Source organism: Amblyomma americanum, chromosome 10 (genome assembly GCF_052857255.1).
Source record: "Amblyomma americanum isolate KBUSLIRL-KWMA chromosome 10, ASM5285725v1, whole genome shotgun sequence".
In the NCBI taxonomy this organism is placed as follows: domain Eukaryota; kingdom Metazoa; phylum Arthropoda; class Arachnida; order Ixodida; family Ixodidae; genus Amblyomma; species Amblyomma americanum.
The window spans coordinates 7,575,600-7,600,960 of NC_135506.1; the positions used below are offsets into that span (position 1 = coordinate 7,575,600).

At 48.7% G+C, this 25,361-nt stretch overlaps 3 protein-coding genes across 3 annotated transcripts in view; 1 reads left to right on the forward strand and 2 right to left on the reverse strand.

Annotated features, from left to right (window-relative positions):
- Positions 1-2,146, forward strand: part of LOC144108894 (uncharacterized) — a 41,451-nt gene extending 39,305 nt beyond the window's left edge. Inside the window, exons 22-24 of the mRNA XM_077642124.1 lie at positions 1,032-1,286; positions 1,824-1,868; positions 1,986-2,146. Coding sequence (XP_077498250.1) covers positions 1,032-1,286; positions 1,824-1,868; positions 1,986-2,101 — 416 coding nt within the window. The 3' untranslated portion in view covers positions 2,102-2,146. The remainder of the gene's footprint in view (positions 1-1,031; positions 1,287-1,823; positions 1,869-1,985) is intronic.
- A 2,257-nt stretch (positions 2,147-4,403) lies between these two features.
- On the reverse strand, positions 4,404-10,646 carry LOC144108828 (uncharacterized). The gene is made up of 3 exons (XM_077642011.1): positions 10,296-10,646; positions 6,159-6,202; positions 4,404-5,153 (listed from the first exon to the last, which is right to left on the reverse strand). Exons 2-3 carry the CDS (start codon positions 6,177-6,179, stop codon positions 4,404-4,406), a joined length of 771 nt encoding a protein of 256 aa, XP_077498137.1. The 5' UTR covers positions 6,180-6,202; positions 10,296-10,646.
- A 1,927-nt stretch (positions 10,647-12,573) lies between these two features.
- LOC144108827 (uncharacterized) lies at positions 12,574-17,549 on the reverse strand. The gene is made up of 3 exons (XM_077642010.1): positions 16,960-17,549; positions 14,553-14,720; positions 12,574-13,823 (listed from the first exon to the last, which is right to left on the reverse strand). The coding sequence occupies exons 1-3, from the start codon at positions 17,151-17,153 to the stop codon at positions 12,878-12,880; spliced, it is 1,308 nt and encodes a 435-aa protein (XP_077498136.1). The 5' UTR covers positions 17,154-17,549; the 3' UTR covers positions 12,574-12,877.
- Between the last annotated feature and the right edge of the window lie 7,812 nt (positions 17,550-25,361).

Below are 25,361 nucleotides of genomic sequence, written 5' to 3' on the forward strand. Positions count from 1 at the left end.
ATGTCGCTGCAGTGGAGCAGCTGCCGGCAGTACTGCGGAAGGCTGGTACCGCCTGTAACCTGCTATCTCAGTCTTTGAATTTTAGCGCTTAAAAATCGGTAAAAACCGATTCTGTTGCTTTCTATGGGCATATGGTGATGTTTGTCCTGTGAGCAAACGACGCATCTGTTGCCGAGACTGTTGGATTGAAACGTTTCCGCGCAACTCTATTCAAACACATGACCTCAAGACTAAAAAGGACTCCGTGACCAACGTTTGGAAGTGAATGGTGTGGCAGCTTAGCCTCAGGGATCCGGGCGAAAAAAAGTGGTAGGGTTTTAACGTAGTTCAACCGAGTAGGCGTGCGAAAGCAGGTGTTCATTCTTCGTCTCTCCTTTCCGGCATCTGCATGCGTACGCAACCGCGTTCCTCACTCTTCATCTTCACACCCTACTTCAACTTGGCGGCGGCTGGCGCGACGCCCTCCTCCCATTGGCTGCAGCTGGCGCGTCGCCCCTCCGAACTTACCCGAGTTACTCCAAGCTTCACAAAACATTCTTGGCTGGGACCGCGTTAAGTAGTGCTTTCGCATTTAAACTGGTTGGCGCCTCCGCAGCTTGCTTGCACGGCCAGTTTTCCCCAGGAATCGAAATAAGGGGATGTCTTAAGTTTCTAGGGAGAAAGGAGTGGGGCTGTTGCTTTTGAAATCAGAGAAGCAACAGTCGTTTCTAGTTCTTTCCCTGTCGTGTGGAAGCAAAAAAAAATGGTTCCAAATTAAGGGGGTGTCTTGAGAAAAACAAGGTTATGTGTAGGGAAATCACTGCGTGCAGTGGCGACCTCTGTGTTTCATTTTTTGCCCTTTATTAGCTTGTAACAGCTCCGTTTTCAGTGAAAGTATCATATTTGTCACTAGGACGCGGAAATCTCTGGATGCAGGCCCAATTCATTGTGTTCTCAGTGTCTCTTTAAGACTTGTTGTGTGCATATCAATCCAGTGTGAACAATCGGGCAACCCTACAGATTTGTTTGGGTGCACAACTCCTCGTGCACAGGCAAGCACATCAACGACTACCGCAAGACCCGCATGACGCGTCTCCTGGGCAATGCGCACACGGTCATCAAGAAGGTGTCCGAGGCTGAGTGCGCGCGCCAGTGCTGGGAGGCGAGCTTCCCCTGCCAGCAGTTCGACCACTGCACCGGCACGCAAGACTTGGGCAAGGGCGACTGCCTGCTCTTCGACGCCGAGGCAGGCCCGCATGGCGTGGTCACGTCGCCCATATGCAGCAGCTACGAATACACGGGAAACTGTGAGTGCGCTACGCGTTCCGCGGCCCCCGTACCCTTGCAGGCCTGCTTCTCCGAATACTGGCAGAGTGATGTTTAACAATGGGTTCATCCACGCAGCGAGCTTGAGGGCGCAAAGCCACGTCATAAGCGATCATTTCGGAGCTGGCGAACGCAGTGCCAGCTGAAGACCGCGCTCCCCCCGGTCCCGGGCCGTTCGCGTTTGCTTGGTTACTTTTGACAAAGACGGTACATTGTTCTGATGTTCTTTCAAGCGTTCATTCAGGCATCTTTCTGTTTGCCCTACATACTGCTTAAGGCACTATAGCGGGATGGACTACACAACATCTTCCTGACATTAAATCGTGAAAAAAAAAAAAATTGAACCAATTTGTGCCATGTCAGGCGCTTAACTGTGCCACGTATACAGCGCGCCGCCACTGAGCAGGATTTAAACACCGTACCTTCAGAAAGCGCCCATTCAACTGTGGGAAAACAAAAAGTTACTTATTTTAATGTAGCTTCGTTGTGCACTAACCGTGATGCTCGTCTCTCTTCAGACGACCGCCCGATAGCAAGAGCTGCAGAGGCCCTCCACAGCAACGGTGCGTAGCTTGTTTGTCTAAACTTAGATACTGCATTCCAAATGTCACATTTTCCCCTGCCTGTCTATTTTTTGTGCGGCAACATTGGCGAGCTCTTCCTCTTTCTCCTTCCTGCAGCCAAGGCCACCGGATTGTCGTTCTTCATGATATTCCTGGGCGTAGGCCTGGGAGTGCTCGCCCTCTTCGCCTACGGCTTCTACAAGACGAGACGGGCTGGCCCGGCGGCGGCATGAGGTTGCGGGGGGGTAGTGGAAACGAAATAAAGATATTTATGCGAACTGCACGCGTCTATACGTCTGTGGCGAAACGTCCAGCCATTTGGAATTGTCTTGCGTCCTGTGCGTGCGCGCGAGCGCGCCGCATTTCGATGGAGGCGATATTCTAGAGGCCCGTGTACTGTGCGGTGTCAGTGCACGTTAAAGAACCTCTGGTGGTCGAAATTTCCGGAGCCCTTCACTACGGCGTCCCTCAAAGCCTGAGTCGCTTTGGGACGTTAAACCCCCATAAAAGATAAACCTCATCGAACACGCACACTTCGGACACATAAGTCATGAAAATGCATGGTATGGTATGGTACGGTATGGTATGGTATGGCATGGTATGCGTTGTTTTTGAGCATGATGTCCAACAAACTGCCGAAGTTCACGCAGACTACTGCCTTTCGTCTCGCTAAAACACTGGCGTATACACCCTGCACTTAGACGCAGTTGGGTACTCCAAAACAAACCGACACGTAAAACTGGCATGAAATAAAGCGCAGGCAAAATACATCAGCAAAAAGGAATATTTTACTGACGCATTTGCAGTGACAAGAAGAAACTGTGCGAAGAACGACACATATCAATAATCCAGCTTAGCATCTGTTTAATAAGGCGGTCCATGGTTGTAATGTGCTATTTTTTTTTTTACCGCAAATGTGCACATGCGTGTTCTTAAGGACCTGAGCACACGAAAACTGTGCGATTCAAGGTTTTCTCTCTTTTTTTTTGCGCACCCACGTGTTTCGAGAGCAAATGCTACAGTACAAGTGGGGGGGGGGGGACCATGTCCATGCTGTTCAGTATGCGGAGTCGTCGAAGCTACTTTAAACAATACGTTGATGTTTACCTGCGGTATTACTTCGTGTCACGTTGACCGAAGCCAACAGTTTAGGAGTATATAGGACTGCGCTGTCATGAATTTCATCCGTTAGCTGACCAGGCAGGTTGTGAACGTGCCTGGAATTTTGACGCGAGAAAATAAAATGAACTTGCGTGCATCGTGTAATGTGAGACAGCTGACCACCAACCAGAAGAAGCAAACGAAAAGATCAAAAACCACAATGTCTGAGTAAAGCGCCTTTAGTAGATGCGCTAATAATCATTTTGACGTCTTAATCTGCAGCAACCCTAAATTGACAAAAACGTGAAACCCAGGAATGGGCGCAGCGACGCTTCCTGGAGCAAACCAAACAGGTTGCAGATAGTATGAAAACACGTGAAAAAAGACATGATATTAAACCAGCACCAAGATGAAATCTAGACGCATCCATGTTTACGCTAAAGCAACCGAAATGCAGCCACAAAATAGAAATGTGCACAACGCATGAAGGCGCTTATCATGAAACAAAGAAGGTTTCGATACAACGAGTATCACACCTGACATGCGGATATAGTTTTCACGCTCTCATAATGTGACTCTATACGACACTCGAAGGCGAAAAGTCTCACTCGCATGATTGCTTATCTATACTCCCTCGGCGCCCGGCCCAAGAAGATCACAATGGAGCGACGGTGGATCACGCGCCCAGGTCAAACAGTCGCATTTTTAAAACGTGATATGAAAAAAAAAACTTATTCTCTTCGCGAAGTCTCCCCAAGTCTCAAAAACACAGCCGCCCATAATTTTGTAACAAGAGGTGTCCCGAACAACAACGAGGGTTTCGAGACAAAACAAGGAAGAAAGATACTGTCCAACGCTGACTCAGCTCTTGCACGACAAGATTTGACAGTACGTTCGTTAATCCTGCTGGTCGTCCGTGCGTTCAAATTTCTTTCTCGAACTTCTAAATTAAGGCGTGTAAAGAAGCATCTGCACCCACTATAACGTGCTAGGTTCGATTCTACTAAAGGGAATCGGCTAGAACGGCGGAGTAGCTTCACATAGAAGTCAACGACGGAGCAAGGAATGCGACACGAAGGAAACGTTTCCAAGCACGTGCCAACATAGTGCCTTCACTCTATGTCCCTCCGCCTGTATCGTGCTACTTTTGCAGGTCCAATCGTGTACAGTATCAATAGGCAGGCCTGTCTGCAGGAGAAGCACGGATAAAGGACGTAGCACGTGATGCCATCCTTCCCATACAACCGTTTGCCAGCGCCCTTGACAACTGCCTTCGAGTGCGCAGCTGTGTGTAAGCGACGCCAGAGTCCCGAAGTTAACCTAGCCATCAAATCCGTCGCACCATGACTGTTTCTTGAACGCGAAAAGGGAGCTGGTTTTCTACGCAATGTGACCAGCCTCAGATCTCCGCTTCCGTCACATGATGGGATAAGTTCACAGGTGGGTCACCTCTTGATCAAGGCCGCCTGATGTGGAGGAAATCACATACTCGGAAGGAATTTGCGGTGCGGGACTACCGGGTCGGCTACAGCCATCTCCCTGCTGTTGTAGCTTTTGCGGTGGTTGTTGCTGCTGGTTCTGCTGTTCCCGCTGTTGCTGATGCTGCCTTTGGGGTTGTTGCTTCTGCTGTTCTTCCTGTTGCTGATGCTGCTTTTGTGGTTGTTGCTTCTTCTTCTGCTGTTCTTTCTGCTGTTGATGCTGCTCTTGTGATTGTTGTTTCTGATTGTGCTTTTCTCTCCGTTGCTGACGCTGCTCTTGTGGTTGTTGCTGCTTCTGCTGCTCCGGGTGTTGCTGATGCTGATCTTGGGATTCTTGTTTCTGCTTTTGCTGCTCTCTCTGCTGCTGATTCTGCTCTTGGTGCTTTTGCTGCTGATTCTGTTTTTCTCGCTGTTGCTGATGCTGCTCTTGTGGTTGTTGTGGCTTCTGCTTCTGCTGTTCTTTCTGTTGCTGATACTGCTCTTGTGGTTTTTGCTTCTGCTTCTGCTGTTCTTTCTGTTGCTGATGCTGCTCTTGTGGCTGTTGCTGCTTCTGCTGCTCCGGGTGTTGCTGATGTTGCTCTTCGGGTTGTTGTTGCTGCTGCTTCTGCTGTAGTCGCTTCTGCTGATGCTTCTGCACGTGGTTGTTTTGCAATAGAGCGGAGAGTTCCTGTACGATCACCTCCGCTATCTTGGCCGCATTGCCTTCCTGTAAGCACGAACCGGCGCAAGGAGGTAAGGATGGTGGGGAAGACCACAGGTGGCGTTATTCGCAAGGATACTCACATAGCCCACACATTTTTGCACACGCCTCTGTGCACATTTCATTGCCCACTCATTGCATATCTTATTACGTGTCGTCTTAGGTATCTGTATTCTAGCTACTCATGCACTAAGTACAGTATTGTGCATCTTTTCGTGAGAAATTTTAGAAAGTATCCCACCTCAGCCGCTGGCTTGCTGGCGGTAAAACTGCGCAGCGTTCGCGCTGTGTTCCCTCTCCATTTCGTCTCCGCCACCTTGGGACCTTCAACGTGCACTGGCATCGCAAAGCACACGGGCGCCTTTTTGCGTTTCGCCTTCATTCGAAACGCGGCCGCCGCGGTCAAGTTCGAACCCGGGTACTACGGATCAGTAGACGAGCGCCCTAACCACTGAGCCACCGTGGTTGGTAACCACCGAAAGCTGCCAATGCCCGGTTGTTGCCTAAGGGCGGTGGTAGCGGCATCTGTTGTCAATAGGAGACAGCTTCTTGACGCGAAGGGCGCCGAAGCGAACGTTGCAAAGTGCGCTGGTCCTTTGATGACGTCACCGCCGCCTTTCGGCGGCAACGCGGCGTCGGCGGCTTTCAGTTCGTCGATCTCGACGCAGACGATTACCGGTTTGCATCATGCGTGGCTGAACCAGGTAAATACCGTTGTAAAACTTAACGCGAGACAAAAGTTACCGCAATATCCAAGACGTGTGCGCAGTTTCACCCTCAAACGAGCAAGCTGTTGAGGCAGGAAAACTTTTAAAAGTCTCCATGATAAAGACTCACAATACTGTATTCATTCTCAGATCATGCACCTAGACATTATAATGTGCCCTCAGACGTCCATGAGCCCTACTTAGAGTTGTACCGCTCATCAGTTGTGCTCCAAAACATTTCACGCGTTATCAGCGGACTCTAACGAGTACTCTGGAGCTTCAGTCAGATGTCACGGATACTTACCGAGAGCATGATGGAGGTCATTGCCTGCAGGTCGCTTGGTGCGTCTAGAAAAACAGAAGAGTAGAAGGCCCATGTTCATACACCAATATTCGAAGTTTGAGGCAAGAACAAGACGTGATAAGACCAACTTTAGAGGATTCTCTGAATCTAAAAAAAAACCCTAAGCTTTACTGAACAGCAAAATCAGTGCACGTGGGTTCTGTAGCCCGCATCAATACGTTTCGCCTTATTTTTTTTTGTACACATATCTAGGAACACGATTATGCTGTATACTTAAACACCGATCTGTGACGAAAGCGGTGGCGCTGCTGTCGCTTGGTTTACCGTTAGCTGTTATCCACGAAGATTTACAGACTCTGGCTAATCATTGTGGAGACGAAAGAGACGCTATAGGCTTGGCTTCACGTTTAGCGGAATTAATTAAGGTCTGATGATTTTCAACTATTCCACTGATCAGGCGCTTCAATACAAGGCCATGAAATACCCAGAGTGGCTGAATACAAATATATTGGGGTATGGGTAAACGAAGGAAAGATGTACATGGAAAAGCACGAACAGTCCATTAGATGCCGGGATAATGAAACATAGGGCATAATGGGGGTACAAGAAATATGAAGTTCTGAAAGGTATTTGGAAAGGAATAATGGCGCCAGGCCTTACTTTTGCGATTGAGGTTTCGTGCGCAAGGGCAGAAGTTCAGTTGCGATTAGATTTAAATCAGAGAGCTGTTGGAAGGTTAGCACTAGGCACGGAGGAAGACTATAAGGAGTGGAAACTCCCCCGTCTGCGGCGACCAGAAAAGGTCACAAGCCCGCGGCGCCACTATCCTGCTGGCGGCGCCTGGCGGCCTGGAAAGAAACTACTGAAATACAACGTCACGGCGCGCCCGCTGAAGCAAACACCCGTTTCGTCTGCTTGTCGTCTGCTTTGAGCGCGCGCCGCCGGAGCCGCCTGCCTGCGGGAGCATATACAGGAACACTAGCCTGCCCGGGCGCTGCATTTTTTTTTCCTGCTGCTTCTACGAGGCGCCAGAAGGCGCCGCCACTGCATGCGCCCCCGTCGGCGCATACGTATAATTGTGAATTTATCTGGTCGCCTGCGCTCGCTCGCGCAGACGGGAGTTTCACCCCCTGTATAGTCATGCTCCGTAGCACTAGGTGCCCACGGCACAGCTACAAATGAGACGGTGCAGCAGAACATGGGATGGCCATCGTTCGCAGTACAGGAAGCTCAGGATAAAGTACTATACGAAGAACGCCTGAGGAAATTGCACGATAACAGGTGGACAGCTAAAGTGTTTAAATACTTGTACAGAAAGAGCGTTGACTCTCCGAAAAGGACTAGGAAATTTAATACTAAGTATGCAGGAAACAAGGACGGAGAAATAAAGAGCTTTATACGACAGGTAACGAAAAAATGGAGAAAAGGAGTAGTTCTATGATAACTCAAGAGGCATCGCCCTACTCTCTGAAGCTACATCATTGTCTTAGAACGCGAAGCTACGAAAGGAAATTTAACCATTAATATGACACATTCTCGTTATGTGGTTAACTAATATGTGGCGGTATCCATCCGGCTGCCGATGCATGTACAGACACTCTTCTTGAGACGCTATAGGTTTAATAGATAACAAAGGTCGTGTGAATGAATCTGAGGTAAAATTTAGCAATGAGCGATTGGAAGATTGGTGGTTTAGAAGCAGGGCGATGACGTAAGGTTACAAATTCTGAAATAAAAATTGGATTGAAAGAAAAATGGCGAATTTATAGATAATGCCACCCTAGTTTGACAGATATTGCTTCAATAAATACAAAGAAAAAAGGCGAACATAGTAGCAACTGCCACCACCCCGTTTCAAAGAAGATGCTCCAAACTTCCATCCATCCATCTATTCGAAGGTATACGAGCTGCGGGTAGGGCCCCTACGAATGCATGTAAACAAAAGTTTGCAAAGTAGATTTATGATTTCACTATGCACTTATGAGGCATTCCCATCATTAACAATAGTCGAGTATATCCCACAATAAAATATACAAGTATGGCAGGTCATTTCTAATCCAAAGTATTTTTTTAAACACCACAATGTTTGAGTACCGGAGTTACCTCCGGCCTAGAGTAACGGGTGAGAGCGTGGCTCATAAAATAAGATTTAAAATAATTTTTCTCAATAATCTTCCCATTTCGCAGTGCATCTATAAAGGCGTCTATTCGTTCACAACTGGCGAGTGCAATGTCCAACATTATTGGACAAAAATTTATAAATATTGACAAATTGTAAAGTACTTATATGGAAATATTGAATACAATGGTCCATTTTTCTGATGGGTAGCAAGACATTTCCTTTGTAGTGTTTCCATCGCTCAGATCGAGCAGTTAAGACTGCCATATAAAACTATTGGGGAACGCTTTTGACGAAAGCTAAAACGTTAATAGTGGTTAAAGCTTTGGTTAACCCTGGTGAGAAGCGAAAACATTAATTTGCATGGCTACGTTCACAAACGCCACGCGCACACACAGCCGAACGGATTGTCTGTCTATAAAGCGTCGGTGAAATGCCCGATGGGGCAGTTGCCACCTGCCACGATAGGCAGATTGTGATGACGTCAGTAGTTCACATGACCTGTCACGTGACTGCACTGACGCTGCCCTCTTGAAAACCTAGCGTAGTGAAGCTTTCGCTTATTGAATACCTAGCGTAGTGAACCGCGCCGTCGGGAGATCTGCGGATATGTTGACAGATATAATGAAATCTTGAATTACGCGAAAAAGTTGAGTTCATAAACTCTTTCCCGTTCAAAAATGCTCTTGTCCAGAATTGTTGGGTACGCTTTTGAAGAGAGTATGAACAAGTGTGAAACGTTCTTTTTTTAAGCTGACATCTTTTTAAAACGTCACAATAAATGTGTGTCGCGATGCAGGGCATAACCCCCAAAATGTCCTGGCGCTCAACCAACTGGGAGTTGCTCCGAATTGCACAAAGTTCTCGTGTAGTCCGACATCATGCCGTGTGCGCTGCATTGCTCACAACGCAGGCACTCAGGCTAGACAGCCTGGACAGGTCTACATGAAAGAGAGCTCTCAAACGGCATGGTAAGCGAACCGGGCGCAGTAGCAAACGACGACGCAGGCGATATCCTCAGCCGCCTCCGGTCTAGCCTTCGGATGGATGCCGATGGATGAATGGAAGGTAGGAACGTCCCCTTTGAAACGGGGTAATGGCAGTAGCCACCATGCTCAGCTTTTTCCCCCTTTATTTTCGTTTAACTGTGTTGTAAGTTATTAAATTTCGCCATTTTCTTTAAATTCGTCTTCCTACACTTTTAACCTTATGTCACCTCTGCTTTTGAGCCACAAATCTTCCAATCGCTTTTCGCTAATTTCCACCGCAGATTTATTTACATGACCATTGTTATATATACACCCTAGGGCTTCAAGAAGAGTGACTGTGCCTGCATAGACATCGGGATGGATACCATCACATTTTAGAATGAGGTGTTCTATTGTTTCTACAGATTTACCACACACAGCACATGTGTCATCTTTCTCGTTAAATTTCTTTTTGTACCTGCGCGTTTTAAGACATCCTGACCTAGCTTCAAAGAGTAGGGCACTGCCTCTTGAGTTATCATAAAACGCTTCCTTCCTTATCTGCCTTTTCCAGTACCGATATAGTTCTAAACTATGCTTATTTTCCATTGAATTTATCCAATTTTTACCTCCCGTGTTTTTAACCTGTCGTTTAATCCCCTTTCTCCGGCCTCGTGTCTGGCATACCTACTGGTTAGCTTCCTAGTTCTTTTCCGCCATTGTGAGTCAACGTTCTTAATGTATGGGTATTTAAACACCTTAAGCTGCCAACCCGTGCCTCTGGTGACCGCGAGCGCCCCCTATGTTTGTAATCATACGCCGATGGTGGCTCAGCCTATAAGAGCCTTTATCTGCCCCAGAATTAACATTTTGAAGCATTCGTACATATATTTAGAGGGAGTAAAGTCGTTTTGCAAGCAAAGAGTTGTTATCAGTTGTTATCAGACCGACTGATACATCAACCCACCTCTCATTAGAACTTTCAAACGTATTTCTATGCTTACAGACGATGCTGAGAGCGGAAAATGAAAATATACTCAATTCTGTCACCTGCTGCTCCAGCGCCATCAACGCAGTCAGCGTCATCGTCGCAGTTCTTAGCGCTGTGCTGAGCTGGTCCGCTGCCGCCGGCTGCTTTCTTCGGCCTGCTTTGGGAAGACCGGCACAGAAAAGAGGGCTACTGCCTTCAAGAAGAAAAAATTCGGTAGAAACATTTAATACTGCTTACGTGTGGTAATGCGAAAGCTTTAGTTTTTGCGTGGCCTGGTTTATTTCATTAAAGTTCTTTCTGCGAGGTGGTTCGTCTGCGTGGTTTGTTGTGCACGAAAACCGGCACACGTTCGTAACATCGAGCTGCACACAGTGACTCCAGTGAAGGCCAAGAGCGCTAGAGGAGGAGCAGACGGCGTCGCGTCTGGGTAGCTAGAGCCCCGGAAACAACCCTTCAAAACCAAGCGCGCTGCAGCGAGCTGCATAGATGAGAAGCCGCGGCGAGAGTGCCTTTCGCATGAGCAATGCCATCTTGGCTCCGACTCAGGAGGATCCGACAGATGACGTCACTATGCGCACGCCGTTTTTCCACCTCACCTGCCAACTTCCCCCACGAGTAGGAGCCGTAGTGGGATCGCCCGCGCGCTGAGTCGGTACCGTGACGTCACCCGATATGCACGCGCCATCTATCGGCGAAACGCGTGCGCCTCGCTCGGAGACGACGTGATGACGTCATCTTTTGGGGACCATCTGTCGGCCTCAACGACGGTCGCCGACGGAATTTAGCCTAATAGGGCCAGTAATGCCTTCCCGTTAAAAAAAAATACGCGAAAACATTTTCACAGGATAGGTGCCCTCTGGTACCAGATAAATGACAATATCGCGTCACAAAATATGGTTTCATATGCACTGAGTGAGAAATGCGATAACACGAACAGAGAGAGGATGCTGAGTCAGTTAGGTATGGTGGAAAGTGAAGGCGCAAACATAATGTGAGGGAACATGAAGAGAGTGGCAGCGCGCGGCGCCCTGCCATTGCTGAAGAGTGATGTCACGTGGGTCGGTAGGCCACGCTTCTTCTGGAGGTTTGGGTGGAGTGCCTCAATATGAGTGGTGTTAACCTCGGTGCGCTCGGGCGTAGAGTTTCTCAATATTACCTAGAGAGAAGGCTGGCGCCACTGTCTAACCGAGTTTCTTAAATAGCACGCCATTAACCGCGGGAATGCCGGGAAGACGATGTTTCTTATTTGGCTTGGCCAGTGTTGGGCCGGTAACATGGATTCTGCCTCCGAATCAGTAGGTGCGCCCCGATACATTATTCTGTATTCCGGTTAAACTATTTCAATAGTGCGTTTATCACTTCTATAAATTATCGCAAGTGTTAGACTGGTACGTAAGTTTTTGCACTATTCCTTCGAGGTCTGCCTTGAGAAGAGTCTTATTGCTATGGCTGAATCCATGTTTCATGCCTAACAATAGCCAAGTCAAATACAAAACCTTATCTTCCCGGCATTCCGTGCCTATCCATGGTGGATGAAGTTCACGGCAACCAGCTTTTCTTCTAGGTAATATTAAGAAACTCTATGCGCACGGGTAACGGCAACTCCGGCGTTTTGTCTACCTCCTCGGATTTTACTGAAACGTTCACTGTACGTTATCCGAAGTTTTCTGGTCCTCAGTGCCGAATTTCACAGCGGTTGGGTTTTGTTGTTGCAGCGCAAATGAATTTTAAAATTTTCCATTTCGTGGCCTCAATCGCGGCGATTTCTACGGACAACCTTGCGTGTGTGACGTAACTGGATGCATGGCCGTCAATATTCATTCTGCGCTTGCAGAAGGACTAAATTTCGGGTTCGCTTTTGGTCACTTCATCAAGACGTGCACTTGCAGACGCCAGTTTAGCCATACGCGCACATGATAGGTTTCGTGACAGTATCTGTGACGTCATAGGTCGGTCTGTCTGTGTGACATCATCGTTCGGTCGAAACCCAGTTTCGGTTTCCTTGTTTTTGCTGTCTTAAAATGCTTTTAGAGAGCAGTTCTTAGGCGCCCGTTCCAGCGTTCCACGCCGTCGGCGTAGCACGCCTGACAGGTGGCGTGTCACGGCGTGTGACAGGTGGCGTGTTGGCAGCCAGTAGCAGAGCGAAACTCCATCTGCCACGGGAAGATCCCAGAGGGTGGCTGTCACAGTAACACGCCACCTTCCAGCGGCAACAGGTGGCGTGTGAAGAACTGCGCTCAAATTTCGCGTTACCGACTATCGCAATCGTCTGTCAGTTTTCTTTTTTCTTCGTATTTTGAAAACAAAAACGGTCTTCTGTATCGGAGGGAGGGGACTCTAAGGAATGTGACGTGATTATCAACTCAAACTGTTGAAAAAAAGTCCCCGGAGTTGCCTTATCGTTTACCGACCTTGCAGCTACTCAGAGACACACACTCAACAAATCCGACGGTACGCTGCCTTCCCCTGCCAAGAAGCTGCCGCGGAAGAAAGTTCCAGGGGCCAGTGGACGCTGACCGTTGCGAATACGTGCACTCTCTTAGAAAGAAGCCCGTGATAAAGCAAGAAGAAAGCATGCTCTGCATCCAACTCTACAGCGGGCAGTCACAAGCCACCGTTTTTTGCAATTAGACAGTGGTACTCACGACTCCCGAATCTTAAGCATGTCTTTGGCACCCGGATCAGGGTTCTTCTCAGGTCCCGTCTTCAAGGCTCGACCCAGCAGCTCTAAGGTCAAATTGGGCACGTCTTTTGGCCTCTCTCCCTGCCAAACAAGGTGACAGTAAACGTCTGCTTCTTTGGACAAGTCCTCCGCTGAAACAGCGTAATCCACGGTCAACTCGTCCCCTTCGCTGACCGCCTTTGCTATGGTGCCACCATCCTCTGGACATCGAACGCCGTCCTTGTAGAAAGCGCAGCCTTCAGCCAGACTGATGCGCCTGGTTCCAGCAGCCTCCTTGACTTCGCAGTAGACTGAGGCACCTCCCTGAACGGACCTCACGACGCCGCTGACTCCTCGGTATATGAGGAGCGAAGGGCGAGCCACGGAGGACGCCAGCCTGTCAACGACGGCAGCAGCTGGCGTCCCGGGTGCCTTCCTCGCTGGACTCGAGTTCGTGACGACGCCTTCCACGGCCACGGCCCTAGCCGCGCATCGAGCGTAGCTCCAAGGAAACCTCTTTTCAGTTCCTTTTGTAACTGCGGAAGGCCGGTCCTCATCTGTGTCTTTACTGGAGTCGTCGACGCCTTCGCTACTGCGGGGCTTCTCAGAGGATTCGCCAAGGCAACGGTCGGCAGAGGGTCGAATGCGCGAGATCGGCTGGATGTGAGTGACCCACCACTTGGCCGACGTGTCGTCCTTGAGGTTCAGTTCAGCGTCGAAACGAACCAGGTCACCGACGGCGAGGACTTCGCCAATGTCATTGATGGTGGTCTTCATAGAGCGCTCTAGGACGCTGACGCGGAAGAAGGCCGCAGGTGACACATGGGGCCCGAGACGGATGAAGCCGTACTGAGACTTGAGCCGATCAACAACTCCGTCGCAGTCCGTCAACTCTCGCGATTTGTCGTCGTTGAGATTCCAGTCCCTGTAAAAGGTTCGGCAACTTTCTGCTCGGACCAGGTGTACTGTGCTGGTGCAAACGCTCATCATGGTAATCAAAGTGTATCAAGGACACGCTCTTAATCCAGCTATAACAATCCTTGCACTACAAATCAGCATTTTTGTTCGTTTGGTGTCTCTCACACAAAGGACGCCTGGCCGATCAGTCTTTCTTGTGAAAGTGTCTGCCGCGTAATGCTTAGGTGGAGGTAAGCGCTGCAGCAGAACACAGTTTTGCCACACCGGACCCCATTCAATGTGCACTTCGATGCTCACTTCTCAATAGGCTTCTCACATGCATGGTTCTCTGGGATACGTACAAGATTCTCCTATGTGTCTCTAGTAGTAACTGACGGCAGCCAAACTAACTACATCGTTCGGTTCTGTAAAGCTATATATCGCCTAATCATATGAAACAGATTTGCCAGATACAAGTGCGTCATTTCGTGTGTGTTTATCGAGCCTTGAGCTCCAGCAAAGCGGTGCAATTGCCAGTGCAGTACATTGCGGACCACACTTAATGGGAACATGCGAATGTGTGTCTCTGCGCTTCATGTGCGCCTCGCGGAGCTGTCTGCGCCAAACAAGCTGCCTCGTCACACTGTCAGCGCTCAGCCCAGAATCACACGCTATCGTGTTCAAGCCAAGTGTGTCTCACCTTGTACGCATGTGGGCTATATAGCGTGGGGTACCGCAAAAGCACGCGCTGTAGTACCTGCAAGGCTTGGACGGCGCCCAGCCGGGCAACCCATGGACGAAGTGGAAGGCCGAGACGCGCCATCTGGACGACACATGGAACCTCTGGTTGGGCACGGCGTCGAATCGCACCACGTCGCCCACCTTGAACACGTCGTTCGCCGATGCCACACGCCGCCCTAGGTACCTGCACGCACAGCCACGAGTGCACGCCTCTGCACGGGTTCTGCTCAACGCTGATGCATAACACAGACACGGCATCATCTCCGCTGTGTTCCTCATGCGGTGTTGCGGTGATTTATACCTGTCTGCTGCATGCACTGATCACAACACGCAGAAATTGGTTCTGTTCGCTTCTCTCGAAAGGGCTGGGGTGACACGCGGTCCTGTGCAAGACAAAGGAGAGTTTTACCATAGCGGAGACGTGCCGTCGTACTATCGTACTTGAAGGTATTGGTGAGCGCTATCAAAATACGGAAAGGGACGAACATACAGGACAAAGCACTTTCTAACAACTGTTTATTTTCTGAAGAAACATGACTATATGCACATATTAACGTCAAATCATACACAGAACAGGGAAGAGCGCGCACGGCGCTGACAAGAGCGATATGAAGGAAAAAATATATATAAAAAAATAAAAACGATCAACACGTGCCTTTACAACAGGCGAAGATTACTATTCTTGAGGTAGTTTAATTCAGTTCTCCCTAACATCACCGAGGGGAGGTGACGCACTGCTTATCTGGAGCAACATGTATAGCGAAAGCTTCGATAATTTCGCGTTCCCGCCTGTTTCTGGCCCGACCTGTATTACCTTGGTGTTTTGTAGCATCGGGGTGCATTTGCAGTGTGCGCAATGTGGTGCCAGATTGCCGGATTTTGTAACTTGTACGCATAATCAATCTTTCGTGCTCTCTGAGCCTCTTGTTCAGGCATCTACCCGTTTGCCCTACGTATGTTCGTTGACAGCTAAGCGGAATGCTGTAAATGACGTTTTCTTCACACTCTACATAGGTGATGCCGTATTTGCCGTTGCACCCAGGTTTCTTTTTGTGGTCTTCAATCTCGTTGACCTTTTTGCACATTCCGTATTTTGATAGCGCTCACCAATACCTTTAAGGATGCATTTCCAACTAGCCCCATGCAGTTGTAGCTCTTTTGTACTATCGTACATGTATATCCAATTAAATCATGACTGATGAGCACGCACAGTGCCCGCCCGACGTTGCTCCCCGGTGCAACTTGGCGTGCGCAGCGGGCACACATAAATCCGGTATACTTTTATGCTTGTCCGTCTCCGCTATGCTAAAACTCTCCGTTGTACACATGCGCGGGAAGCGGACAAATAGGAGAGAGGCTTCCCGCTTCAACCGCATGAGGGACACTGCAGGAACCTGCATGAGCTGGTCTTCGAGTGGTGACGGTGGCTGGTGACGGCTCCTGTGGATGCTTGCATGCGCGGTGGCAGAAATATGAAACTTCAGAAAACTATGCCACAAACTCCCGTCTTTAGCTATTATTTATAGCATCGTTAGGATGGAGCAATTGCCGGCAGAATATAGCGCAAGGCTAATCCCGCCAGTAGCTCACAACAACCTAAACTTCGCCCGTCTCTCACCTCCATTCAAGTAGCGTCCAATCAAGGAAAATGAACTCTGTCCCATTGATGTCCGCTTAGCAGAGTAATGGGTTGGGCTAGTTCAGCATGAACTAGACTAAAAACAATTCACGAGACCGGAAGGTACGCGATAAATGAGAAGGCGGCCACGTGTGTTAGCTGTTCTTATCACGCGTTCTCAGAGATTGCATTATATGTGCAGTAACAAACCCCTGGGTGACGTCATCATTAAGAGAGCTGACAGTCGGTAGCAAAAGTTTGCGGGATGCGCGTGCTCAGGACCAAATTAAATCTAGCGCCAGCAGGTCATCTCGCAATTGCAAGGAGTTTGGGGGATTGGCTTGAGTGACAAAGTAGAAATAATTTTTGTTCAGCAAAGCCATGCCCCATGAACTTTCGCCTCTGTTCGAGTAAAAAACCGTTAGTCAGAGCTCGTGCTCTGTGGTCCCCATACCATCCCTCTCTCCTGCACTGTCTTTAGTCTAATCCATTCAGCTCTGCCTTGCACTAGCCGCCACAGCTGCAGCACGGTTATGAACCTTAAACTCGTTGCTGAAATTTAAGAATGAGTAAAGAGGCATCTTTAGTTTTGAAAACGAGATGCATGTTGTCCCGGATACAGCCCCTAGTTCGCGGTCCTACGCAAGGTGTCTTTTTTTTTTTTTTTCAAAGACAGAAATTCTAAAAAAAAATAATTGTTTTTGTGGGTGCGGCTGCGCAGGCTCCTCAGCCGCGTGATTTCGGCTTGGCGCGTGCACAGGACAAAAGCGGCTGAACACGAAAAAAAAAGTAATAATCTGTCCACCTGGCCTCGTCGTCCCTGTGGAAGCTGGCAGTCTCGCCCGGGAACCGCTTGAGGCGGATGAAGCCGTACAGGTCGCGCAGGTGCTCGATGATCCCTTCCTCGTCGAACAGTTGCGCCGACGGCTTGCTCGACTCGACCAGCGGCGGAAACTCGGAGAGTGCCCCCAGAGGGGGCGGCGAACGCTTGCTACCCATCGGGATCCCAGAAACAGGCCTGAGATATTACACGCGCACCGCCAATGTGCAACGAACGAAGAGCCGAACACTGCAAAAACTGAAAGCGAGGAAAAAAAGCTCATAATCGCCAACCGCATCGGTCATTCAACACATAACATGAACGCATCCTCCACGAAGTGCTTTGCAACTTAAGGCGGCATGACATTTATCTGTTCCAAGTGTTCGCAGGAGATACGGAGATACATGATTCGGCCTGCCCCTTATACGGGAGACCGGGCATTCATATGACATGGCTATGCCAAAGGAACTTCAACTGAGAAGAAACATTTCACACAAACTATGAGTGTTGGGAGAGCAGCGAGGACCATATGCTCTCCAGAAGGACCTGGCTGACAAGCAAAGCCATTGCCAATGCTCACAGACTGAGGCCAACCAACAATTAAGCTCTCAATAAATGTGTTTCCTCCTCCTCCTCCTCCTCCTCCTCCTCCTCCTCCTCGGAGATAAGAGCCGATATAAAACACGGTCTCAGGCGTTGTCATTACATCTACCTATTTTTCTCATTATCCACCCTTCCTCGTGGAGAGCTTAGGCCCATTCGGACTCAGCAAATTATTACCAGGCCCTTTCGGAGCAAGCGTTCATAGGATCCTAGCGCTGGGCTCCACCCCTCCGCCAAAGCAGACGCACCAGAGCTGTCAGTATCCTTGAGACAAAACTGCGCAGCAAGAAACATTCACATTAGGAAGAAACGCACACACGCGGACGAACGCTGTCAGTCATGATTAGGCGAAACGCAGCTCTGACATCAACGAAGGCACCGTCACTTGACCTTGTGGGATTTAGCAGGAGTGCAGTGGCTGCGTCAGAGCCGCGTTTGCTATAAAAAAACATTACACTCCACTAAGTCAGGCCCTCCTTGTCACACTTAATTGTAACGCTTATACTTGTTACGCTAAGATTGCACTGCCATGCTTTGAGATCTGCCGCTGCACCGCCGTTCCAATTGTCGCCGCGAACGCAGCGCCACTTTTCAGCAGAAACACTTCCTTTACAACAGAAGGCGCTCCGAAGAGAGCCTGAACACTAACAAACACTATGAAAGAATAATCAAGATACATTTAATAGCACCTAGGTTACATACACCAACGTACAAGGCTAACGTATATTATCTTGAGAAAAACTGCGCGTGTGATGATTCAAGGTGCCTTTATAAAGAAATGAGTGTGCATTTCTGGTAGCTCATGCGGGTCATGTTACAAGTGACATAGATATATACTGTAAACTACTTATTTTCAAGAGCTCAAAATTTCGCGTATTCGGGCAAGTCGCATAATCAAAATATTGAGCGAGCACTGAATTTCCCGAAGCAGAGGGGACGGGCCCCTCAGCTCTCCATTTGCCCAAATTATTCGCGGGACTAATTTTTCGCGAGGTCTACCGCGAAAATTAATTAGTTTACAATATATTTCCCCACATGCTTAGAATACAAGATGTGTATGCGTTGTAATTTACAGCATGGTGCGAACCTCAGTTCGCGATGCCGCTAATTCTTCTCTAGATCGAATATTACACGAGGTGGCTGACCACCACCTTGACTTTAGGACAAGACGAAGAATCCTTTCTTTGTTGCTGTAGTCATTTATGCTGTAAAATAATTCCATCAATCCCGGTGCGTCTGTTTATTACTGCCATTTTATTCTACTATGAATGAGATTTGCGTGCAAAAGCACACACTCGTTAATCCAAGCTCATTTAATTCAAACATCCGCTTGATTCGAATTGACACGTTGGCCCTGTAAACATGGTGTACTAAAAACGCTTCCCCTTCTTAATTTGAACAAATTTTCGCTCACTTCCGGATTAACGATAGCCGGCTGTATATGCTTAATATCAATAAAAAGAGCAGTTGGTAGTTAGCACCCGCGGTGTCTTTTCTGTCTTCGTCCCTGTATGTGAGAGCTTTGAGGTCGGCTGAAGGTACAACGCGAGCTAGCGGAACAGCCAGCGCTATTAGCCGACAGACGGGAATCAAGTGAATCACGGCTACTCCACCGCCACTGCTGGATTGAGGCCCGAACAGTACGGTCCACTGTTAAAGGGAACATGCAATTGGGCGGCCTCCGCGCTTCGCTAAGCGTTGCCGCCGAAAGCAGGCGAAAATGGGCGGTACCAGGCGAAGCTGAAGATAGCTGTAAACAATTCGCTTTGCAGAGTAAACACCAGTATATGAAGTGAGTCTAGATCGGTAAATTACCTTTAAAGGTTGTGTGATATTCGCATTTCACCAAAACAGCCCTGCCAATAATGAAAATATCGTATGTATAACCACCCGTACGTACTCCAGGTAACTTCCTCGTATTTATTCTCCGGCGTGGTGGTGAACGAGTTGGTTGGCTGCTTCTCACAAGTTTTTTATGACACTAATAATGAAAGTTGGAGCGCGGAAAAAAGATAATACTCAGAGTTATGCAGCAGTATACTGCTTTCTTTCCTGCCGCGGAACACGAGTACCAAGATGCCAAACCTAAAAAGCATGAAAACCACAAAAACTACGGGGACGTTTAAACCGGACGCGCCATGTATTCTCATGTCTAACTCATCGTTTGAGAGAAGAAACGCGCAATAAAATTAGGTGTCTATAGTCCTTTAAGAGACGGACGCGATAGCATTAGATTTCACATTTGTCGCAGCTTCTGTCTCGACCTGTGTGTGTGTGTGTTTGCGTCAATTTCTTTCCAATTCTCGTTCAATCATTATTCGGACTGCTAGCTGCAGTAGCAGGTATCCGCTATGATGTGACGGTGCAGACGTTTGCATATATCGCGCTTTTTTCTGATTTTGCACGTCGGTTCTCTACCTAGGTTGCTGTAAAGAAACTAGGTTGCTCACAACCCGGTCATCACGTTGTGATTACGTCTACAGATCACGTGACCTCTTTCGGCCAATCATTAATTGCCACCCCCCCCCCCCCCCACGGTGGGCAGGATGTGGAGGAGTCATAAGGTCACGTGACCTCTCTCTACCAGCCAGGGTGGTCCATCAGGGCATGTTGTGGTGACGTCACAGGGTAACGTGACACCCCTCTCAACCAATCAGCGAATTTCGCTTCGGACATCGATGGGGTTTTGGTGTAAAGGCAACCGTAATTCTATCGTATTAAAAGGCTGTGACTTGTCCGGATAGGCTGCTCATCGCGATTCGCGAAGGCCAGTTGTTTTCCGTGTCTTGAAAGGAGTTGCCCGATCTCTCCCACGTATTGCGGTGCGTTACTGCATAGTTTAATATCTTTATAACAAAACTGTCTGCACATCGTCTGCGAAACCGTCTTTATAACAAAACCGTTCAGGCGCAGCAGCCACATTTGTACACCTAACATAAATACTGTAAAAGCCGCGTGAATAAGGCGCAATGCGCACAAATTCGGACGCTGTGAAAAAGGGCTGAATTGTGAAATTCCAAGTCAAGTGCACGAAATTAAACAAAAAAATGTTCTTCAAGATAGACATCTGCGAGCTTTAGGGTTGCGCTGGTACGGCTCAATCCAGTGAGCATCTTCTTTTGCTTGTTTTGCAAAGATGAGCGCTTTAAATTGCTTAAAATGGGCTCATTTGTTTACATAATCATTTCTTCTGACAAGAATGAGGAAAAAGAAGTACACTTGACACTCTGAAAATAAGTGCGTTGAGTCACGTTGAGGAGGTATGAGGTTTCGACAGGAAACGCTTGACTAAGGACCTATGAGGATAGGAATATATTCTGTTCAACCATGGCATGCTGCTTGAAAATATCTTAAGTTCGTTTATTATTATTATTATTAGGATATGCAAATTTGATACATAATAGCTAGTACATTAGGAGGTCCCCAAAGTTATGAAACTATCTGGGGGACCTGCCAGTACAAAGCTTGTGGTTTGAATACAATATATGCAGTAAGCACAGCAGAAATTGTTTAATTACAGCTATTAGCATCTTTTCGCATTGAACAAACGCATTAAACAAGCAATTCCCATTGAAAGCAGCATAAGCCTGAGATTATTTCATTTAGGTTTTATAAAGATAGGCAAAGCGATCCTCCAGCTAGCGTCTGAAGACACTGTCGTAGTCAGCTGTAGAGGTGATGACGAATAGTCCAGGGGAAGCCGTTTTTTTTCCCCACCTCTTCCATCATACCGCAATAATGGTAACAAGGTATACTATAAAACTGCGGATATAGGCCGCACCGCTAGGAAGAGCTTCCCAGTGCTACATAAAACCATCTGCTGTCACTTCTAATGCACCCTGTTATAATGCAAAAGGTTCACAATGTGCTGAGAAAGGATCGGTAGCCCGTAATGACGCTACACTTGACATTTCTAACTATAAGTTTTCTATCTCTCAACGTCAACAATCAACTTCAACGTCAACATTCGGTACCCTGCATGCTGGATCAGTTTCGTCATTTCGTGCCAATGCGAAGCCGAAACACGGCAGCAGTTCGTATGATTAAGCCACGCATGCAATCAAAGTGGAAAACATGAATACGCCTATGAATCTGCATCTAGCTCGAGAGCACAAAAGGCACATATATAGGTGTGGAACCCTTGTAGCGCCGAACCTAATAACCACAGAGTTAACCGCGACTTGCCTGTAAACACTAATGATCGAGGCTCCTTCTCTCCTCACCACGGGAGGGCAATTCACGGCGCAACCTAGCAACTGAGAAACCTTGTAAGCCTGCCACGACGGCTTCATTGTTTTAAGCCTCCAGAAATGAATGAGGCAGCGCACGACTTACAGCTGCCCTTTTTGCTCTGGGGAGGCCAAAGGAGAGTCTGGAGTCGGATCTACCTACAATTAGACGGTTTTAGCCTGGCCGGTCATCCGTATGGCAAATAGGGTAAGGCGTTGCAGTTGCTGCCATTGCCAGACTTGCCTGGCCACATTTGCCGCACCGTAGCAGTTACCGTGTTTACCGTGTTTACGACCGGCAAGGCATTCGTGAAGACAGTGAAGAGCTCGAACCTGCGGCTAGGCAAACGTCGTGATGCTGCGAGCTGAATCCGGTGAAGATCTATCAGAAAACACGATTTGTGCCTTCTTCGTTTCTGTGCGTTCTACTGACAAGAGAAACGGGCATGGCCCGGGGTACAGCCCGGAGAGGAAGCGCCATCACGGTATATACTGCCAACAACGCTTACAAGAAAAGAGAAAACCTACGACTCACTGCTGCAGTAAGTTGTGAAATCTGTTTACAAGGAATATTTTTGTACTTCTAAGCAACCCGGACCCTGAAAACGTTGCAAGAGTGCTGCCAATAAGTTTCAGTTTCGTGGTGATAGAAGCCCACAATCCGAAAACACGCGTTCGAAACCACTTATAACAGCTCCTTTATTACGAACGAGGGCAGAGGTACGTCAATCGCTGCGTGCTACCGTGTTTACCGGCTGGGCAAAGTGTCTCAAGTGGCTGCAGAAGCGCGGTAAGCCCGATACAGGGGCAGCGTTGACAGCGAAACTATACTGCGCATGGTGATCAATCAATGACAGCATTGTGAGAGGTAGGCCTTGCTGGCTCACTCACCCCGGTCAAGTGACGTGAGTAGCCTGCCCAATCGGATCGTCGCATCGCGCAAAGTCTGCGACTCTGCGTCACACATATGATTCGAGGGGTTGAGCAGCGCTCATATCAGTCAATGAAAATTGAAATCAAACAGCAGCCGATTGTTTTCGGGCAAGCGCTGTAGTTCCCCATCTGGTTTGTAGGCCCACGCGGCTCTACTTGCAATGTGCGTAAGGGTTGTTTCAATAACTTAAAGTAGTGGCGCCAAGGTGTCGCTTTATGGCCAATGCGCTACTCAAGCGCTTTACGCAATGACTCTGAGTCGCCTTTGCAAAGTTGTCACCGTCAATGAAGTCTATGAACGCCGTCAGCTCGCTTGTTTTGTTTGGTTTTTGAGGAAAGTAAATGGCACAGTAACCGTCTTACATATCTCGGTGGACACCCGAACCGCGCCGTGAAGGAAGGGATAAAGGAGGGAGGGGAAAAAAGAGAAAACTGAAAATTGTAAGTTGGATTTTGAGGAAAGGCGCGGCGCTGCGCACCGGCGGAACACCTGTGGCTCGGGGCTAATAGTGGCGCATGCGCAGTTTGACTAGGGAGCGAGAGAGAGTCGGCGGTGGCCACCTGCGCCGTGTATGACGCCACTCGTGCTCCGACATACGCCGGCTCGCGCGAAGCGCGGTGTTACTAGCGTAGTGAAGCTTTTCGCTTCAAAAGACCCCACTGCCGCTTGCCTGCGGCTATCTTCGATTCACCGCATGCAGCGATCGCTACATCTGGCAAGCAGCTGTTCGGTCATGTGCAGTTGCGCTACCTGCGCGCGCACCTAGATGGCTGGAAGAGAGTGCGCGCATTTTAAATGGCTAAGAAAGGGCCGTATAGCCCTACAATCCTTAGAACTTCATCGAGTATTGGAGACGAGGATGCTGACTTATCCTCAGCTACCGTGAACACCTCATTCGCTATACTGGTATCATCGAGCCCCTAAAGCGGCTCCTCCTCAGCCAGCTGGGTCTGGGCCGTGCACATACGCCCGCTCTGGGGGGCTTTAAAGCGGCGGGTCTCCTTTGAAGAAACAGATGTGCACAGTGGGATTTTAGAGCGCAGTTCTTAAACGCGCCGGTTCGGGGTTGAGCCGTGTCGCCGCCGCCGGTGAGCGAACGAGGCTACCTCCGCCCGCTCATAGATGGCTCCAGGGTGGTGCGCTGCGCGCGCCGTCCTCCATCACCATGCGTGAGCGGAGGTAGGGTGGCTAGGGTAGGGGAGGTCTCGCGTCCGTGCACCCACGCGTGCCTCCTCGAAGTCGCGCCACGCTCCGCCGCTCAGTTGGCAGGCGGTGCTGTGAAATGCGATGCACGCGAGACGCGTCGGTCACGCTACTCACAGCGTCTTCCTGTATAAACCGTCTGCTTGTATAATACAATACAAAGTAGTCTCAGCCAGTTCTTTCTGAATAATGAGGGACGCAACCGTTGGAAATGCTTCGTCGGCCGCTGCTGCTAGCAGAGGCTGAGCGCCGCCGACGCCAGAACCCAGAAATGCGTGCCGCCGCCGAGAGGCCCCTGCCGCCGTTCGCGCTGCCGAAGCAGACAGAGCTACGCTCAAATTTCGCATTAATGAGTATCTTAATCGTCCTTAGAATTTTTATAAAATAAATAAACGCCGCTTTTGTCTAATTGTTGGCTCTAATATGTAGAGGACAAATCTATACTTACGAGCTTCAAATACAATGAACGCAATCGACGTCACCATCAAGTTTGATATAAGTAGTATTAGCACGCCCTGTATTTTATCCGCACAGTAACGGCTGTCAGTCAAGATGTTACCATAATGGCTGCTACATGTACCGTGGTTAGCAAAAATGAGGAGAGGGAGTGCATAGTAGTACATAAGCCGCTATCATTGCTGATAATTCGTCTAATAAACTGAGTAACTCCCTAGTATACCTAATCCCCATGCCTTAGATTAGTTTCAAACATCTTGTCACGCGCGCTGCATTGCAAACTTTTGTCGCCCGCGGACCTTCGTCCGGAAAAAGGAAAGGCGGAAAGAGGGCGCTGCGCCCCTCTCATGACTAAAGTCACTGGAACGGGAAAAGTACCGCAACCATCGCCGGAGCCGCCATATTTGGTTCAGCGCCGCTGAAGCGACGGCTGCGCGCTGGGCATTTTAAACAGAATAAAGCAGGTTTTGCGAATTGCGCGAGCTTTTAGAGCAATCAATGAAGCATGCCGTTGTTCACTTGCTAATTAGGCGAAAAAATGCTGTAATTATTAAGTCGGAAGCCTTTCTAGGCTCATGGAACGAAAATCTGTCCGCGACTGTGTGAACGATGTGTCAGTCCTACGTTAGAAGGCATGTAAGGAGAGAAATTTGACCTTGGCCGATATGGGCCAAAACCTTTGTCCAACCGAATTTCACTACCGCGGACACAATGGTAACCTCCAAATTTGGCTCAAGCCACTCCCACATTTGGCCCACTCGCCACCGAAATTTGACTTCCACCAATTTGCGCCAAAATCGATGTCCAACCTAATTCGGCTACAGCGAACATCATGGCGACCTCCAAATTTGGCCTGGGCCACTCCCAAATTTGGCGTTCACCCCCCAAAATATGACTTCGGCCGGTTTGGACCAAAATCGATGCCCAACCTAATTCGACTGCGGGGAACACGATGGTGACCT

Excerpts from the sequence above, each read along its gene's own strand:
- LOC144108827 (XM_077642010.1), bottom strand. The coding sequence starts at position 17,153 with ATGGGTAGCAAGCGTTCGCCGCCCCCTCTGGGGGCACTCTCCGAGTTT. Across the intron at positions 14,721-16,959 it reads CACAGGGACGACGAGGCCAG|GTACCTAGGGCGGCGTGTGG; the intron begins GTGGACAGATTA and ends CTGTGCGTGCAG. Across the intron at positions 13,824-14,552 it reads GCGCCGTCCAAGCCTTGCAG|GGACTGGAATCTCAACGACG; the intron begins GTACTACAGCGC and ends AACCTTTTACAG.
- LOC144108828 (XM_077642011.1), bottom strand. The coding sequence starts at position 6,179 with ATGACCTCCATCATGCTCTCG. Across the intron at positions 5,154-6,158 it reads TGACCTCCATCATGCTCTCG|GAAGGCAATGCGGCCAAGAT; the intron begins GTAAGTATCCGT and ends TCGTGCTTACAG.